Raw genomic sequence first — 16774 nt, forward strand, 5'->3', positions numbered from 1 at the left:
GAAAGTGGAAAGTGAAAGTGAAGTCGCTCAGTCATGTTCGACTCTTAGTGACCCCATGGACTGCAGCCTACCAGGCTCCTCCGTCCATGGGATTTTCCAGGCAAGAGAACTGGAGTGAGGTGCCATTGCATTCTCCACAAAGACCAACTACCTAGCTCTAATTCTTTCTGATTCTCAACTCTGTTGACATCCCAAGCAAGCAGTATATCAGCATCTTGATGAATATCTCCAGTAATGGGACAGTCCATTCCACTCATGAACATCTTTTTCCTTCCTTTGAGCTGAATTCTATCTCCTAGTGGTCTCTATTCATTAGTCCATGAATTACCTCCTGGCCCTTCATATATCTAAGCTTTAATGATTTCAGACTCTTCTTTTCTCTGGCCTAAACATTCCCAGTTCACTAATGTTATGCCCACAATGACACCTGGCCAGCTTAAAGTAAAGCAGGACTATCAATCCTCTCCTTTATTCCAAAAACTATACCTCTATTAATATGGCTTAAACTTGGATTCACTTTTGGTGACCATGTTACACTGATGACTCGGACTGAATTTACTAAGCCTCCTGATTCTGTTTTACCTGAACTGCCTCTAAGACATGTGTAGTCTGTGTGTGTTGCTGGGATCTTACACAGATCTCAGATCATTTCATCTTGTTGGGTTTTCCTACCATTCTACACATGGAGATGATATTTGGATCCTTAGCCTGTCTTTCAAAGCGTTTACTATACCTCGAGGTTTATCTCTGTGAAATGTGATACTATATTTTCGTATACATTATCTAAAAATATTTAACAGGACAGAGATGAAGGCAAGTCCTAAAGCAAACAAATGTTCGTGGTTGATACCAGTCCATGTCATACTGAGAAGTAGCAAGATCCAGGGTCTTGTAGGTGGAATGGGTCAGATCATAATGAACCTCACAAGCCTAACAGAAGATTAAGAAAGTCAGAAGGCTCAGAACCAGAACAGAGTTTTTGAGTAGAAGAGTCACCTGGAAGCAGACTCTAGGTATAGCAACAGAATAAAACACTAACTGTGGAACTCCACAGATCTGGACTTGAGTCCTAGCCTTATTGCTTACTAGCTGTAGAACTTGGACAGATTAACCACTCTGAGCATCAATTCCTTCTTCTGTAAAATGATACCTACTTTATAGATTAGGGTGAAGATTAAATTAAATGACATATATAAAGAGCCTAATACATAATGGGTGTGCAATAAATCTAGGCTTCCTAGATGGCTCAGTGGTAAAGAATTCACCTGCCAACATAGGAGACGTCGGTTTGGTCCCTGGGTAGGCAAGATCCCCTAGAAGAGAAAATGGCAATCCATTCCAGTGTTCTTGCTGGGGAATCCTATGGACAGAGGAGCCTGGCAGGCTACAGTCAACGAGGTTGCAAAGAGTCAGACATAACTGAGCACGCACACTCAATAAATCAGGTAGAAAAAAAAAAAAAAGGAGAGAAGAAAGTCATGTTTCAGGTGGGTTTGGTTTCTAAGAGGAGACTATCTTTCTAGGAGGCCCAGGAGAGAATGAGGCTATAGGGAGAGCCCCAAGTGACTCACTGGGCACTTGGTCTCAGGTCATCTAGATGAAAGGGTACAGGGATAGAAGCAGATTCTCCTCTTACAAAGAAGTGATACCTCTTGAACTCTAGCTACATATGGAGGATGCCAGAGAGAGAGGACTCAGGTAGCACCAATGTTTTTACACTGGGTGGTGATGAGGAAGTACTATAAGGAGGGGTGATGGTATTCAGAAGACAGGCTCATGGTTAGAGTTGTTGAATCAAGCATGATGAGAAGTATACCCTGGTTCTGACCTCGAGGAAGTAAGAGACTTGAGTAAAGCCTGGAGAGAAGTCAGAGCCAGCTTCATGTATTTGGGACACATCCCATGCCAGTGGGTGTTGTAGGCATGGCGTGAAGTCTCTGAGGGTGAGTTGGGAAGTGAACCAAGGACGTGCCATGTGGGACCTCCCAGAGACACACTGATTCTGTTTGGGACTGAAGAAACTGTCTGATCCCCCCGTGCCCCCACTCCCATCTCCTGCCCCCTGGTCAGAACTGAATAGAGAGGAGAACTTCCATCCACCTTCGCATCACTGACCTCTGTCCAGAGCCCACTGGAACCCAAACTGTGTCCCTCCACAACTCTCCGCTTTTCCACCCTGATGTCAGAAGGAATTCAAGCTCTTGTCCAGCCAATAGACTCTAACTTGTTGCCACAATCCTGGACTTGAGAAGGAGAAGACAAGGGGAAGGTCTAGAGACAGGGGTAGGCAGGGACAAAGTGAGCTGCAAGAGAGAAACAGAAAAGCTGAAGGGGTGGGGGGGGGGGGAGGGAGGTGGGGGAGTAGGGAAAGGTGAGCACCATCGGTACAGAAAAAGGCAGACTGATAGAAGGGAAAACGAGACTCAAGGAGGGAGCAGAAAGAAAGATTTGCTGAGAAACTGATGAAGTGCAACTGAGAAAACTGTTGCCATGGTGACGGGTCCAGAGGAGGGAGTAGGAATATAAATCGGATTATGAGTCTGGGGAGTGGAGAGGGAGGGTTGCTCAAGACCCAGAGGCAGTGTCCCCACCTCAGGCCCTCCCCACCAGACCTCCTTAACCCATAGGAATGCCTTTTTCAGAGGTTTTGCGTGGCCAGTGGGAAGGCCAGTGAGGAGCACGGAGCGAAGGAGGGCCCCCCTACCCCAGGCTTCCTAGGCTCTTGGAGTTCTCTCCATAGACCCTAGTTTCTGTCATTCTACCTCTTCATCAGTGAAGAGAGGAGGGAACTTGTTTTAAGCACTATGTGCCAAACACTGTGTTGGGCACCTCAGGGGTTGTTTCATTCCGTCTGCAGCACAGCCTTTGGAGGTAGAGTTGATCGCCTCCACTGGTAGGCAGGAAACTTCGAACAAGGCCCCAAGCTGACAAGCAGCAGCCAGAGTGGGGCGCAGTGGGGCTCATCTCCTCCAAAGCCATTTTCTCCCTTCCTAGCCCTCTGCCTACCTTGCAGAACCTGTGTCGCAGTCCCTGGCTTTTCCTGCACCCCCTGGGACTGGACGGGGCAGGATGGGCGCTGTTGGGGGTGGGGAGGGGAGGGGTAGATGAGTTAGGGGCTCTCATTCCGTTCTAAGAGATAGAGTTGGGGAAACGGGAGGAAAATACACCACAGCAGCCAGACTCTGGGCTCAGTGGGAGGCGCCGGGGTGCTCTGAGCTCAGGGCTGCGGGAGTGGGGAGGAAAGGCTGAGGTGGGGAGGACCGTGGGAGTGGGGGAAGCGCAGAGGCCAGACCATTTCCGGCAGTGCTGCGGAGGAACTCCAGCGCGGCCACGTGGGGAGCCGGGGAACCTGCGGTCTCGGTTTGCAAGCCTCTGAGCTAGTGAGCCAGAGGGACCGGGGCTGGTATTTGACTGCAGGTCCCTGCAAGTGAAGTGCCTGGAGGGGGCGAAGTGGGGCGCGGCTTCCCTCCTCCTCCCTCGGGCTTCTGTACAAATAACAGTTTTGCAAAGGGCACCGTAGCTGACGCGCATATTAAACAGGGCCTGAGGAGGCGGGAGAAGGCCAAGTCAGGGGCTGTGGCCTGGGCAGTTCTGCCAAGACCACCCCTCCCCCTCAGGAGGATGCCCTGGGATTCTAGGGGATTCTGGCCCTGTGGCCCACCTGGCTACCTTGAAACAACTCTCTGGGGGCTGGCTTGAGCCACACCCTAACCAGGAAGTGTGTGTGTGTGCCTGTAATGGCTCCAGCTTGTCTCTGAGCTGGAGATCCCAGGTCCCTGCCCCCCAACCCCTGTAGAGGAGGTTGAGGAGTGGGGCGGGGCGGGGGCGGGGGCGGGGGCGGGGTGGGGAACAGAGGTAAACCGCCTTCCTCCTGAGGCCCGAGGGAAAGCTGATCTAGATCAACCCACTTCTGTTGCTTCATTTTACACCATCTCTTCCACAAGCCACCAACATCCAGGATGGCCCTCCTGACCCTCCTTCCCTGTTCCCATCATAGGTTCCAGACCAAAAGGGTTTGGACTGCAGGAGGGTGGGGGTGAGAAAAAGAGCCTCTTCGGTGTCCTCCTTCACACCTGTCCTCCCCAGACTGGTCAACCAACCCTTCCCCGAGCCTCAGACCCAACTCCTCCCAGACCTGCCAGCTTTTAACACCCTCATGCCCAGCCCAGTCCCCCTCACTCAAGAGTCCCCCTAGTCTGAAGCAGTCCCCATGACTCCTACTTGCCACATGCACAGAGCACACGTCATGGCTCTTTATTTGCTGAGCACCAACTAGATGGGAAACATGCCTCCCAGAAGTGTTCTCCTTTCTGTGCCTGGGATACCTCTCCTGGCTCTTCTCTTTTCCTTTTGGGAAGCTTCTCAGTCTCCTCAGTTGGCGCTGAAGGTAAAGAATCCACCTGCCAATGCGGGAAACAAAAGAGACTCGGGTTCAGTCCCTGGGTCAGGAAGATTCCCCCGAGAAGAAAGTGGCAACCCACTCCAATATTCTTGCCTGGACAATCCCATGGACAGAGGAGCCTGGTGGGCTACAGAGTCGGACACGATTGAAGCTATGGAGCATGCATGCACTCAGTCTCCTTTGCAGGCTCCTCTGTTCCTCTGCCCATAGTATTGGTGTTCCCTAGTTTCTCTCCTTGACCTTGTCCTCTTACTTGGCACATCCTTCTCTCCAAGATTGCAGCTGTTACACCTGAGCAAACAACCCTTGGGGATCCGGAAAACGCACCCGCCCACCTTCCATACACCTCCACCTGGGTGTCCTCCAGCACCTCAGCTCAGCAAGTTCAATGATCTCCACCCCCTTTCCACAAATCTGCCCCTCCCACCCTGACGCATGCCCAGCTAGTGATGTTGCCATCCTCTATCCAGCTGCCCTAGCCAGGATCTGGGAGGCATCGTTAACTCTGCTCTTCACCCCTCTCCACAGCCTTCCCAGACCAACCATCACCCCCCAATCTCCTCTTCTATCATCTTTTGCCTGGAATCTTATCTCCACAGCATGTCAGAGACGTCCAAAATATCTCCCAGCTGTTCACCCAACAAAATCTCTGCACTGCAGCAAAAGCCATCTTTATAAGATACAAATCTGATCATGACACTCTGCAGTTTAAAACCTTTCAAGGGCTTCCTTTTAGCCTTAGGATAAAAATTAAAATTGCTTAGAACTTTCCTGGTGGTCCAGCGGTTGACAGTCCACCTGCAATGCAGAGAACACGGGTTCAATCTCTGGTCCAGGAAGATTCCACTTACTTTGGAGCAACTAAGCCCATGCACCATGACTACTGAAGCCCAAGCACCCTAGGGCCAGAGTTCCACAAGAGAAACCACCGCAAAGAGAAGCCCGCGCACCGCAACTAGAGTAGCCCCCATTATATTTTAAAAAACTAAAATTGCTTAATGGGGCTTACAAAACTTTTCTTCTGGTCCCAGTAACTTCTCCAGTGACTCTCTCAAAATCAACTCTAACACGCCTCCACCTTTCCCCCCACCGACGGGCCCATTCCCTAACTTTGGTCCCTAACAGCCTAGAACAATCTCCCCTCTCCACTCCTCCCCTACTGCCTTCACACTGCTAATTCCTACTCAACCTTCAGGTCTTCACTTAATCACCACTTCCTCTGGGAAGCCCTTTGGAACTACCCAGGCCCCTTCTGTGAGGTGTCTCTCTGACAAGTCACTTAAGTTCTCTGACCTTAGATTCCTCATTAATAAAATAAGGAGAGAGCCTTCTCTGGTGGTCCAGTTGTTAAGACTCCCCGCTCCCAGTGCAGGGGGCTCCTGTTTGATCCCTGGTTGGGGATCTAGATTTCATATGCCACAGCTAAGAGTTTGCATGCCACAAATAAAAGATTCCTCATGATGCAACTAAGACAAGGCACAGCCATATAAATAAATATTTTTTAACTATTATAAAAAAATAAAATAAGAACAATAATAATAGAGGTTGTCATGAGGATTAAACAAGAAAATAAACATAAAGGATTAGTACAGTGCCCGCCATGTTGTAAGCACTCAATAAATAATAGCTGTTATTATTACATCTTCCACCAAAACCCTGATACAGTGAGTAGTGGCCTCTTCAGTAGCTCCCACTGGACCATAATTTAAGGGAGAACAATGTCTTGTTCACCTCTGAATGTCCAGCTCTTAGCACAGTGACTGATGCAAAGGCATTTAATAAACATTTATTGAATAAATAAATTAATTCGGGCGATCATTATTTCTTGTATGGATTAGCTCTCCTTCAGCCTAAAGAGAAGCTTAATTACCCCACAGTCAAGCCTCCACCTACTCTCTCAGTAATTTTTCTACAACTAGAATGAATTATGCGACTTCCCTGCTCAAACCCTGTCGGAGGCTCCTGCTGTCTGTGGAAAACCCTCCTGCCTAGGATCCCACCCACTGGCTGCACTGAACCCCTAGTTGCTTCCACACCCTCCAGCCTTTCTGCCGCAGCCTCAAATACCTTTCCAACATCCTGTGTCCCAGATGACATGACCTGGGGACCCCAGGGCAAAGCTGGCCTCGGAGGTGTATATTGTTTGGCTCACAAAGTGCATTTTCCTAATATATATTTAGTTTAAAATTTGAAAATATGATCATTTTACAAAAAAATTTAGATTTCTGGCTTCTCCTGAAAAAGCGCGGAGGTGTGACCATACTACGTTCCCCCTTCCCCAGAGCAACTCTTTCAGTAGACGGAGTTCATATTGCTACACTCTCTCCTGTTGGCCCCAGTCTCACCCACCTGGTTTTACTACTTCTGTTATCTGCCTGGACCCTGGAGACACTGGGTCTGCAGCCCCTGGCAGCCTCACGACACTTTGATCCCATCCAGCTGCAGTGAAGACCTTGGCTCTGTCTCCTCAGCCGCCACCTAGCCACGCCTCAGCCCCACGTCACCTCCTGCCACGTCCACGAACCCCTGCTCCTTCGCCTCTCCCATGCCTTGTTCTACCTTGACCTCACTGAACACCTGCTCCTTCCATCCTCTTTCCCGTCCTATCTATTGCTCCGTCTCGAAACCAGCGTAGATCTTTTCTCCATCCCTCCACTCTTGCCAATACCCTCAACTTTCCATGCCTTGAAAACCCTAACCCTGAGTCACTACAACCAGACAGTTTTATCATTTCTACATTCCAGCTGTTGAGTAATTTGAAAAACTCCCAACATGTGACGGTCCGTATGATGGTTAATTGTATGTGTCAACCAGGCTGGGCCATGTTGCCCAGATATTTGGTCAAGCCATTATTCTGGATATTTCTGTGATGGTGTTTTTTGGATGAGATTAACATTTAAATTAGTGGACTTTGAGTAAAGTAGATTCTCTCACAATATGGGTGAAGGTTGAAGGTTCCAATGTGGCAAAGGTGACCTCCACCCTCTCCCCACTAGGAGGAAGGAATTCTGCCAACAGACTGCCTTTGGACTCCAAAATTGCAACTCTTTTCCTGAGTCTCCAGCCTGCCCGCCTCTCTCAGATTTTGAACTTGCCAAGGCTCCACAACTTCATGAGCAAATTCCTTAAAATAAACCTGTCTATATATACACACCCTGTTGGTTCTGTTTCTCTGGAGAACCCTGACTAACACAGTCCGTGCCCCTGAAGACCAGTGATCCCCACTCTCAGCTGTCCGTGTTCTCCAGACACAGTCTTCCTCAGGGTTCTTGGTAGCTGTGTCTTCCTCTCCCCCGACAGCTCTTCAGGCCCCAAACCTCCCTCCCCAATGAGCTTTCTACTTTCCAGGGAAAGCAGAGATATTCAGGAGGGAGCTCCCTTAGCTTTCTTCTTTCATCTCCCAGCCTTTCCCAACCCATTTCTCTCCACCCCTGCCCCCCACCAAAGGTATAAGATTTCTCTGCACCATTGCGCCTATTCTCTTCTCTGCTGGAAGGTGTCATCCCTACTCCCATAGGCTAATACCTCCACTTCTGAGTGCCATTTTCTCCCTCCTCTGGGAGCCTCCCCATAAATTATACCTTCTGTTCTCTTTATCTTTAGTTTATGTTTTAAATATGCTTTATTCTATTTTATTAAAAAAAATGTTGGCTGCATGGCAAGGCATGGCATGGCACATCATGTGAGATCTTATGTCCCCAACCAGGGGTCAAACCTGTGCCCCTTGTATTGGAAGCATGAGGTGTTAATCCCTGGGCCACTAGGGAATTCCCTCTTCAACTTTAAAAACAAAACAGATGAGATTGTTCTGTACCCACAATTCCCTCCGGTTATCTGTCTCCTTCCCTTTGCAGCCAAGTTTCTTCAGAGAAGTCTAAACAGTTCTAACTCCACCTACTCCCAGTTATCCCTGAACTCTTGCTATCTGGCTGCTGCCCCGCTCACCTGCAGGAACCTACTCTGAAGGACACACAACACCCCTCAAGAAGTTAGGCCCAGCAGACCCAAATAAATAAATATATTTTTAAAAATATTTATTTGGGTCTGCTGGGTTTTAGATGTAGCAGTCGGGATCTCTAGGTGCAGTATGTAGGATCTACTTCCCTGACCAGGGATGGAACCCAGGGCCCCTGCCTTGGGAGCCTAGAGTCTTAGCCACTGGACCCCCAGGGAAGTCCCCCAGGGACATTTTTGAGTCCTGGACTCCAATCCTGACCTTCATGCCATCTGACACTTCCTTTGCAAAACCATCCATCCACTTTCTCCTGGTTCTTCTCCTAAAGCTCGTTCCTCCTTCATCAGCTCCTCTCACTCCATCTGTCCTTTAGACACTGGGTTCCCTAGTATTCTGTACTTGGCTTTCTTATCCTTCCCTTCCACCACTGTCTTCCAGGACTTTTCTACATTTCTGATTTTTAAAATTTTTTTATTTTTTATTGTGTGGAGCTGTTGTGGGCTTTTTCTAGTTGTGGCCAGTAAGGGCTATTCTTTGTTGCAGTGCCCAGGCTTCTCATTGCGGTGGCTTCTCTTGTTGTGGGGCACAGGCTCTCGGGCATGCAGGCCTCAGCAGTTGTGGCTCACGAGCTTAGTTGCCCCTTGGCATGTGGAATCTTCCTGAACCAGGGATCAAACTAGCATCCCTTGCGTTGCAAGGCGGATTCTTAACCATTGGACCACCAGGGAAGTGCTTACATTTATGATTTTAGCCCTTGTCCACCTTCCCTTTCTTCATCCCAGACTTCTCTCCTGTGCTCCAGACTTATATACTTTCATTTCACTTCACTTCACATGAAAACGTCGCTTTCATCTGACTTCCCCAAGATATTGGTGAAAAAAGTGAAAGCGTTAGTTATTTAGTCATGTCTGACTCTTTGTGATCCCATGGACTGTAGCCTACCAGGCTCCTCTGTCCATGGAATTCTCCAGGAAAGAATGTTATCAATTCTTGCATAGCAGCTAATCTCCAAATTTAGTGGCTTATAAAAGCAAACATTTACTCGGAGAATCAGGAATCTGAGTAAGACTTAGCCGGTTGTCTCATGAAGTTTCAGTGAAGGTGTCAGCCTGGGGCACAGTCACCTGAAGGACCGACTGGGTCCAGAGGCTCTGTCTCCAAGCTCCCCATTCACATGGCTGTCGGTTGGAGGCCTCAGCTCCTCCTTGGATCTTGGCTGCTGCTGCCGCTGCTAAGTCGCTTCAGTCGTGTCTGACTCTGTACGACCCCAGAGATGGCAGCCCACCAGGCTCCCCCGTCCCTGGGATTCTCCAGGCAAGAATACTGGAGTAGGGTGCCATTTCCTTCTCCAGTGCATAAAAGTGAAAAGTGAAAGTGAAGTCGCTAAGAAGACTCTTAGCGCCTCCATGGACTGCAGCGCAGTCCATGGGATTTTCCAGGCAGGAGTACTGGAGTGGGCTGCCATTGCTTGGTCCCTGCCACGTGGACCTCCCCATGGAGGTGCACCCATATCCTCCAGGGTGAGCAATCCATGAGAGCAAGGGGGCAGGTGCGATGGCTTTTGGGACGTAGCCTCAGGAGTGACCTACTGTCATTTCTGTCCTATTCTATTGGCCACATAGACCAACCCTGACACAATGAACCAGTCTCTTACCTGCTGCCAATCCATTCCCCACGCTGTTTCCAGAAAGATCTTTAAACAAGTAAAACTCCTCACAGGCTTCCTGTTTTCTTCAGCAAAAAAATCAAGCTCCTGGCTTCCTTGGTGGTCTAGTGGTTACGAATCCACCTGCCAGTGCAGAGGACACGGGTTTGATCCCTGGTCAGAGACGATTCCATGCCACAGAGCAACTAAGCCTGTGCACCACAACTACTGACCCATCACTCTAGAACCTGTGCTGCACAAGAGAAGCCACTGCAACGAGAAGCCTGCACACCACGGCTGCAGAGTAGCCCCTGCTCGCCGCAACTAGAGAAAGCCTGCAAGCAGTAATGAAGATCCGGCACAGCCAAAAAAAAAAAAAAAATCCAGGCTCCTTAGCATAGCGTACAAAGCCATTGGTGGCCTAACCGATGGCTAGAGCTCTCACTGTTCATCCTTGGATACTTCTTGCTAGCCAAGATGTATTGTTCACAGTTCCAGGAGGTGTCAGGATAATTCACATCTGAGTCTTTTCATGTGCTGTTCCCTTTTTTTTTTTGGAATATCCCTTTCCACTTAGGAAGGCTAACTCTGCAACTCTCCAAAAATCAGCAACTTGAGAGCAGGAGTTGTGTCTTGTCATCTCTGTATTTCATCACCTAGTGTAGTACCCACCATAGAGAAGTTGTTGAACAAATATTACTGAATGAATAGTGTGTGAGCAGGCTGTTCCCTCGTGCCTGGTTCCCCTTTGGTACGTGTGTTATAGCCGATTCACCACAGTCACTCATCCCCCACCCTGATCCCAGACTACCTTTCCTGCCCAGCCATCTCCTTTGCATCAGTGTGTGCATACTCAGTCACTCAGTCACTCATTCATGTCCAATTCTTCGCAGTCCCATGGACTGTAGCCCTCCAGGCTCCTCTGTCCATGGGATTTCTCAGGCAAGAATACTGGAGCAGGCTGCCATTTCCTCCTCCAGGGGATCTTCCTGATCCGGGAACTGAACCCACATCTCCTGCATTGGCAGGCGATTCTTCACCACTGAGCCACCTGGGAAGCCCTTACATCAGTGACACAGTTGGAAAAGCAAATTCTGAATTCTATCCCACCTCAATTTTTGCTCACTCTGAGACCTTCAGAATGTTATTTATTGCCTCTGAGCCTCTAGTCTTCTTCTGCACCAAGGGTTAATAAAAAAAAGAGAGGATAAGATAAATGACTTAAATTAATATTTATTGAACCAGATACAGTGCTAGGCACTCTTAAATAAATTACCTTGAGTGATAGTCATAGTATTCTGATGAGACAGATTTTATACCCTTTCTATGGAAGAGAAAACTGCAGCTCAGAGTAGTTAGGTAGTTAACTTGGTCAAGGTCAGAAAGCTGAAAGGTTTGAGGGAAGTGGTTGTGTCATGGGCAATATTAGAAAAAATAATAATAAAGACGCATCCAGTTGCGTTCTATCACTGAACAACTGAGATTTTCTGACTCTCACAGCCTTTTCCAGCCTCATATCTCAAGGATAGATGCTGTACCATTCATCATTGGACCAACATTTGGTGAGCACCGCATCTGACCTCTAGATCCAAGTTGCCAGGGTTTCCCAGTCTGCTACTATAGATTCTGACAATGGTCTCTACATTCCTGCTGCACCTTTATTTTTAAAGCATTTTTACATCTGCCATATGTTGCTAGACAAATGGTAAGGAAAGAGGCTTTCCATTTCCTAGGTGAGAAAATTGAGGTTCAAAGTGACTCACCTAAAGTTACATGGGAATGCCCATCAGAGGTTGACATGCCCATGGAACCAAGTGGACATGTTCTTCTAAGTGACTAAGAATGGCATTGCCAAAGGAGAAACAAAAGTATAATATATCAGGCAGACCTGGGTTCTGATCCAAGCTCTTTTGGTTGCAAAATTACCATAGTTCAACTTAAAAAGAATGAAAGAAAGGAGGGAGGGAAGAAGGAAGCACTGAAGGGAGAAAGAGAGGAAGAGAGAAAGAACCACAGTTTAGAGAGTAGGTCTGTTTCAGGAGCTAATCTTTAGAGCAGATAGAACAATCAGGAACTCCTTGAGGGCAAAAATTTATCTTGCCCTCATATCCCTGGTGCCTAGCACAGTTCCAGGGACAGAACTGGTATTTAATAACTATTTGCTATTTGGAGGGAAGGAGGCAAGGGAGGAAACTTGAGTGAGTTGAGAATCGAGAAACCAAGAGGGAGACAGCCTAGAAAGAGTGGGTCCAAGAGAGACCCCAGGCATTTATGGCCCTGGCTTGATTTCTCCAAGCCAGGAGGAAATCCTCCAGAGGAACAGAGTGCTGTGGCTTTAAATGACTTCAGCGTTGTCAATGAATCTGCTCTGCTAAAAGAGTTATCCTCTTGCTCCTGTGCTTGTCCTCCCCCTCCTCTCAGCTCCCCAAACCCTTCTCGGCGGCTGTGATGGGATAATTAGATGCGAGAGCTCAGCACAGATGATGCTCCAGTTGCTTAGCAACTAATGGTTTCCATGGAGACCCCAAAGCACAGCCTCCAGAGCAGCCAGTGAGCAGCTCGGCAGGGCAGGGAGAAGACGCAACTCTCAGCTCCTCCAGAAACCTGGGGAGGGCCAAGGGTGGGGAAGCGGGGAGGACTGAAGGGAGAGAAAGGAGGGTTTAAAGGCACAGGCCCCTCTTATCCTTCTTAAATCTGGTCAGAGCTCTGTCCTACCCTACCCCACTCTGTCCCACTCATAATTTCAGATGGAGATGGGAGCTTAGAAGTGGACACAGCACGACCCAGTCTGCAATAAACCCGTCCCCTTCTCCTTTCTGCTGCTGGTTTGTGACTGAGATGGGAAGTGATCTCTCCCAAGCCCAAGTGTAAACATCCTCCTGGCTGGGGATGGGATTTAAAGAGTACTAATAAGATCCCTCACCCTGGAATTCCACCATTTAGTCTGTTTCCTCTCTCCAAAGTTCTCAGTGTGCCAAAGATCCTCTTTCATTTTGCAGAATGATGATCAGATCTTATCTAAAAGGGAACAAAAGCTAAGGCACAGGGAAAACAGAATTCATTTCTTCACCCAAAGGCAGCCTGTCCTGGGAGACAGGGGAAAAACACTTGACCCTGATCTCCAGCAGAGGATCCAGAGTGTGTGTGTTTGGGGGTGGGGGGCAGGGAGGCCATACTGAGCATCTGGTGACTCGAGTGTGTGCCTCCCAGGCTAGCATCAATCAACCTTACCTGGAAGCTCGTTAGAAATGCAGAATTTCAGGCTTCACCTCAGACCCACTGAATCAGATACTGCACCTTAACCAGACCCCCGGTGATTTGCACGCACATTCAGTTTGGAGAAGCGCTGGTCTGAGGCCCTCCCACTCTCCGCTTTGGTCCAGGAGTCCTGTCTTTATTTTCACCCCCTGCTCAAACCCCAGGACGGGAGCTGACCTTCTCACTGTGGGGGTACGGACACACCCTCACCAGCCCCTCAATTCCCTGGTGGGACCCTGGCCCTCTTCTGGGACTGGGGGAGCCAGAGTGGCTCCAGGGGCAGAAAGACACACATAAACGCTCTCTGCGGAGGTCTACAACCTCTCCTGACAAAGTATTCCACGTTCCACAAGTGGCTCTGAGTCTGTTTCCACATCCACAAAAGGAGCCAATAACGTCCACCGCACAGGCTGGCGGTGAGCGTGAGTGTAGAGCAAGCAAAGTCCCTTCCTGCGCCCAGGAGAGGTGCTTTCTCCTCCTGTCTCTTGGCTCTCTAACCGAGCACAGTGGTGGGAGGGACTTTGGAGTTGTCTCTCTTTCATTTTTTCCCTCCATCTCTCTCTCCGCTTTATTCTCAAACAGTTCCACAAATGTCGTTGACCAAAGCTGATGGTGTGCATCCCCCACCCACACTGGGCAGGTCAGTGCCCACCTCTCTGATCTCTGGAAGGCCTCCATGGCATCCTTGGCCCACTCTCCAGAGGAATGGGAAGCCCTGTGTGCTTCCTGGCACCCATACCCCTCTGCCTCTCCCAGAGTTCAGTGCCTGGGCCTCAGTGGATGCCAAGAATTGGGGCCCTGGGCTCTGATGCCCCGACCCTGTCTCCCGTTCCTGCCCAGCCAAGGCCCTTTCAGGAGCCCCTCAGGGTGAGTCCCCTCTCCCCACAAACCAGGGAAAACTCAGTTCTTGCCACTCTCCTGGGAAGACCCCCACCACATGGAGGGGTGGTCCTCTACAGGCCGGGCTCCCGATGCTCGTGCAGGCGGGAACACTCTTACACTCTTACACGTGGGTGTCCCAGAAGAAGGATTTTCCACCCCCACCTCAGCTCCCCTGCCCCTCTGCGGTGACTAAGCCACCGAGATCCAGCTAGGCCCTCCCCTTCCTGGCCTAAGGGCTAGCTCCCCATCCTGAAAAACCTGTCTGGGGGCCTCCCCTGAGGCTGTTGATACCCAAGAGGCAGGTTGGGCAGGATTCCCCTAGAGCTCCTCCCACACCCCCAAGACAAAATCAGACAGCCCCCAGGGCAGGGCTTCAGTTGCCTTAGGCAGTCACAGCCCACCAGCACCCACCCCAGCTCCCAGCCCAGCGATGGCATCTCCGTGGCCTGTGCGGACCTTGTCTTGGATCCTGATTCTGCTGGCTGTCCTGGCCCCCGGAGCTGCAGGTCTCTGCCATCTCTGGCCGGGGTGGGGAGGGGCTTGGAAGGGGGGGTCTGAAGAGGATGCACTGTGCCTTCCAGGGCTGTCAAAGAGGGGCTGGTCTGGCCAGTTGGGGCTGGGGAACTGGTGATGGCGGTGACCAGGCATCAGTCACTGGGCCCAGGGCACACGCCTGTCCCCTTCCAGATCCAGGAGGCAGGCAGGAGTGGGGAAGAGACCAAGGCTTTGGACAGTGGTGGGGTTGGGAGCTGCCCCCTCCTAGCACCCCTGCATCTGGAGACTTGGAGGAGTACCCAGCTTCTGCAGCCCAAGCCTGCCACCTGGTGGTCATATGGGCAAAGACTCGTGTTCTGCAAACACTAGAGTGGAGAGGACTCTTCGTCCTTAGAGAGGACCCCCAGGGGTGGAGTGGGGTGGCTGACCTGTTGGCGAGAAAGGGACTGATCCTCCCTGAACTCCTTCCTGGCCCCCTAGCTGACTTCAACATCTCAAGCCTCTCTGGTCTGCTGTCCCCAGTGATGACGGAAAGCCTGCTAGTTGCCTTGCCCCCGTGTCACCTCACAGGGGGCAACGCCACACTGACTGTCCGGAGAGCCAATGACAGCAAAGGTCTGCTTCTCGCTCCCAGTACCCCCTAGTCCCCATAGATCCCTTCCCAGGATACCCAGGCATCCCTCCTCCCACTCTCCCTTCCTATTGACCCCCTTTTCCCACCATCCATACTCTAAATACTGCCCTTCTCCTTGGGGCCTCTCGAGGCTTGACCCTGCCTTTCATCACCAATTTCCCACCCAGTGGTGAGATCTAGCTTCGTGGTGCCTCCGTGCCGCGGTCGCAGGGAGCTGGTGAGCGTGGTGGACAGCGGGTCTGGCTTCACGGTCACCCGGCTCAGTGCATACCAGGTGACAAACCTGGCACCAGGAACCAAATACTAGTAAGTACCAGGCCCAGGCCTGGGGCATGGGTGGGAAGGGCTATAGGAAGAGGAGCTGGGCCCTGACTTTGGTGGCAGTGGTGGTGGGATGTGGTGAGTATGGGGGAGAGAGCTGGGGCACAGCTAACAGAACAGGCCTCTGCTGGGCACAGCTGTGCAGGGGGAGGCCTGGCCTCCCTCATACTCTAAGTCCTGGACACTGACCGAGGATTCTGTCCTCTCCCGAACCTCACCACAAAAGCGTTTCCTACCTCGTGACAAAGGGGGCATCCACCGAGTCCAGCAGAGAAATCCCAATGTCCACACTTCCTCGTGAGTAACGTCTCAGGGCCCCAGAGCCTTCCCTGGCCCCTCTCGCCCCATCCCCCATCTGCCCCTTCCTATCTTCCCTTAGCTTCTCTGCCTTCCTCTATCCTCACACTGAGCCCCCGGCATTTTAAGTGGCCGCCGACACATTTCCCCGCACCACTAAACTTTGTGGGTAGTGACTGTGTCCGATTAATTTCGAATCCTCAGTGCCTCACATAGGAGATGCTTCATAAATGTTTATCTGATGATTCGTTGGTTGGTTGGATGAATACATGCATGAGGGGATGGCTGGCTGGATGAATGGATGAGGGGCTGGGCTGGGAGCCTTCGGCAGGGTGGAGGCCCTTCCTGCCTAGAACTGCTTCCCTCCTCTCTTCTGACAGGAAGGAAGGCAGAATCCATTGGGCTGGCAATGGCCCGGACAGGGGGCATGGTGGTCATCACGGTGCTGCTCTCGGTCGCCATGTTCCTGCTGGTTCTGGGCTTGATCATTGCCCTAGCACTGGGTGCCCGAAAGTGAGGAGGACAGCCCCGGGGAGCAGGCAGCGAGTCCAAGGCACTGTCCGTGCTCTCAGCCCGCGGCTCTGCATCTGCTGTTGTCTCCACTGCTGAGAAGATGGCCTGCTCCCAGGCCACAGGCACCAGGCCTGGGATCCTTCAGTGCCAGCCCCTCCCCCCCCTTCACCACAGCCCTTTCCTCCCTCCATCCCCTCCTCATCCCCTAAGGGGTCCCCTTGGCCCAACACTCCCTATTCCTGCCCTCAGCCCACTCCTGTCAGAATTGGGTTTTCTCCCATTTCACCTCTTTAACCGCTCTACCCCTGACAGACGGGAATTTTTCCCTCCCTCATTGAATTTAGTCCCTACAATAAAGCCCCATGCCACGTT

The 16774-nt window shown here is 50.8% G+C and overlaps 1 protein-coding gene across 1 annotated transcript; it reads left to right on the plus strand.

The window, feature by feature from the left end:
• Positions 1 to 14518: 14518 nt before the first annotated feature.
• UPK2 (uroplakin 2) lies at positions 14519 to 16774 on the plus strand. The gene is made up of 5 exons (XM_040258221.1): positions 14519 to 14648; positions 15118 to 15252; positions 15439 to 15577; positions 15819 to 15889; positions 16270 to 16774. Exons 1-5 carry the CDS (start codon positions 14573 to 14575, stop codon positions 16404 to 16406), a joined length of 558 nt encoding a protein of 185 aa, XP_040114155.1. The 5' UTR covers positions 14519 to 14572; the 3' UTR covers positions 16407 to 16774.

This window comes from Oryx dammah, unplaced genomic scaffold (genome assembly GCF_014754425.2).
Source record: "Oryx dammah isolate SB20612 unplaced genomic scaffold, SCBI_Odam_1.1 HiC_scaffold_17, whole genome shotgun sequence".
Classification (NCBI taxonomy): domain Eukaryota; kingdom Metazoa; phylum Chordata; class Mammalia; order Artiodactyla; family Bovidae; genus Oryx; species Oryx dammah.

What these genes read in the sequence shown, in the direction of transcription:
- UPK2 (XM_040258221.1), top strand. Translation starts at nt 14,573, where the DNA reads ATGGCATCTCCGTGGCCTGTGCGGACCTTGTCTTGGATCCTGATTCTG. An exon ending in CCTGGCCCCCGGAGCTGCAG is followed by an intron (nt 14,649 to 15,117) that starts GTCTCTGCCATC and finishes CTGGCCCCCTAG; the next exon opens with CTGACTTCAACATCTCAAGC. An exon ending in GCACCAGGAACCAAATACTA is followed by an intron (nt 15,578 to 15,818) that starts GTAAGTACCAGG and finishes TCACCACAAAAG; the next exon opens with CGTTTCCTACCTCGTGACAA.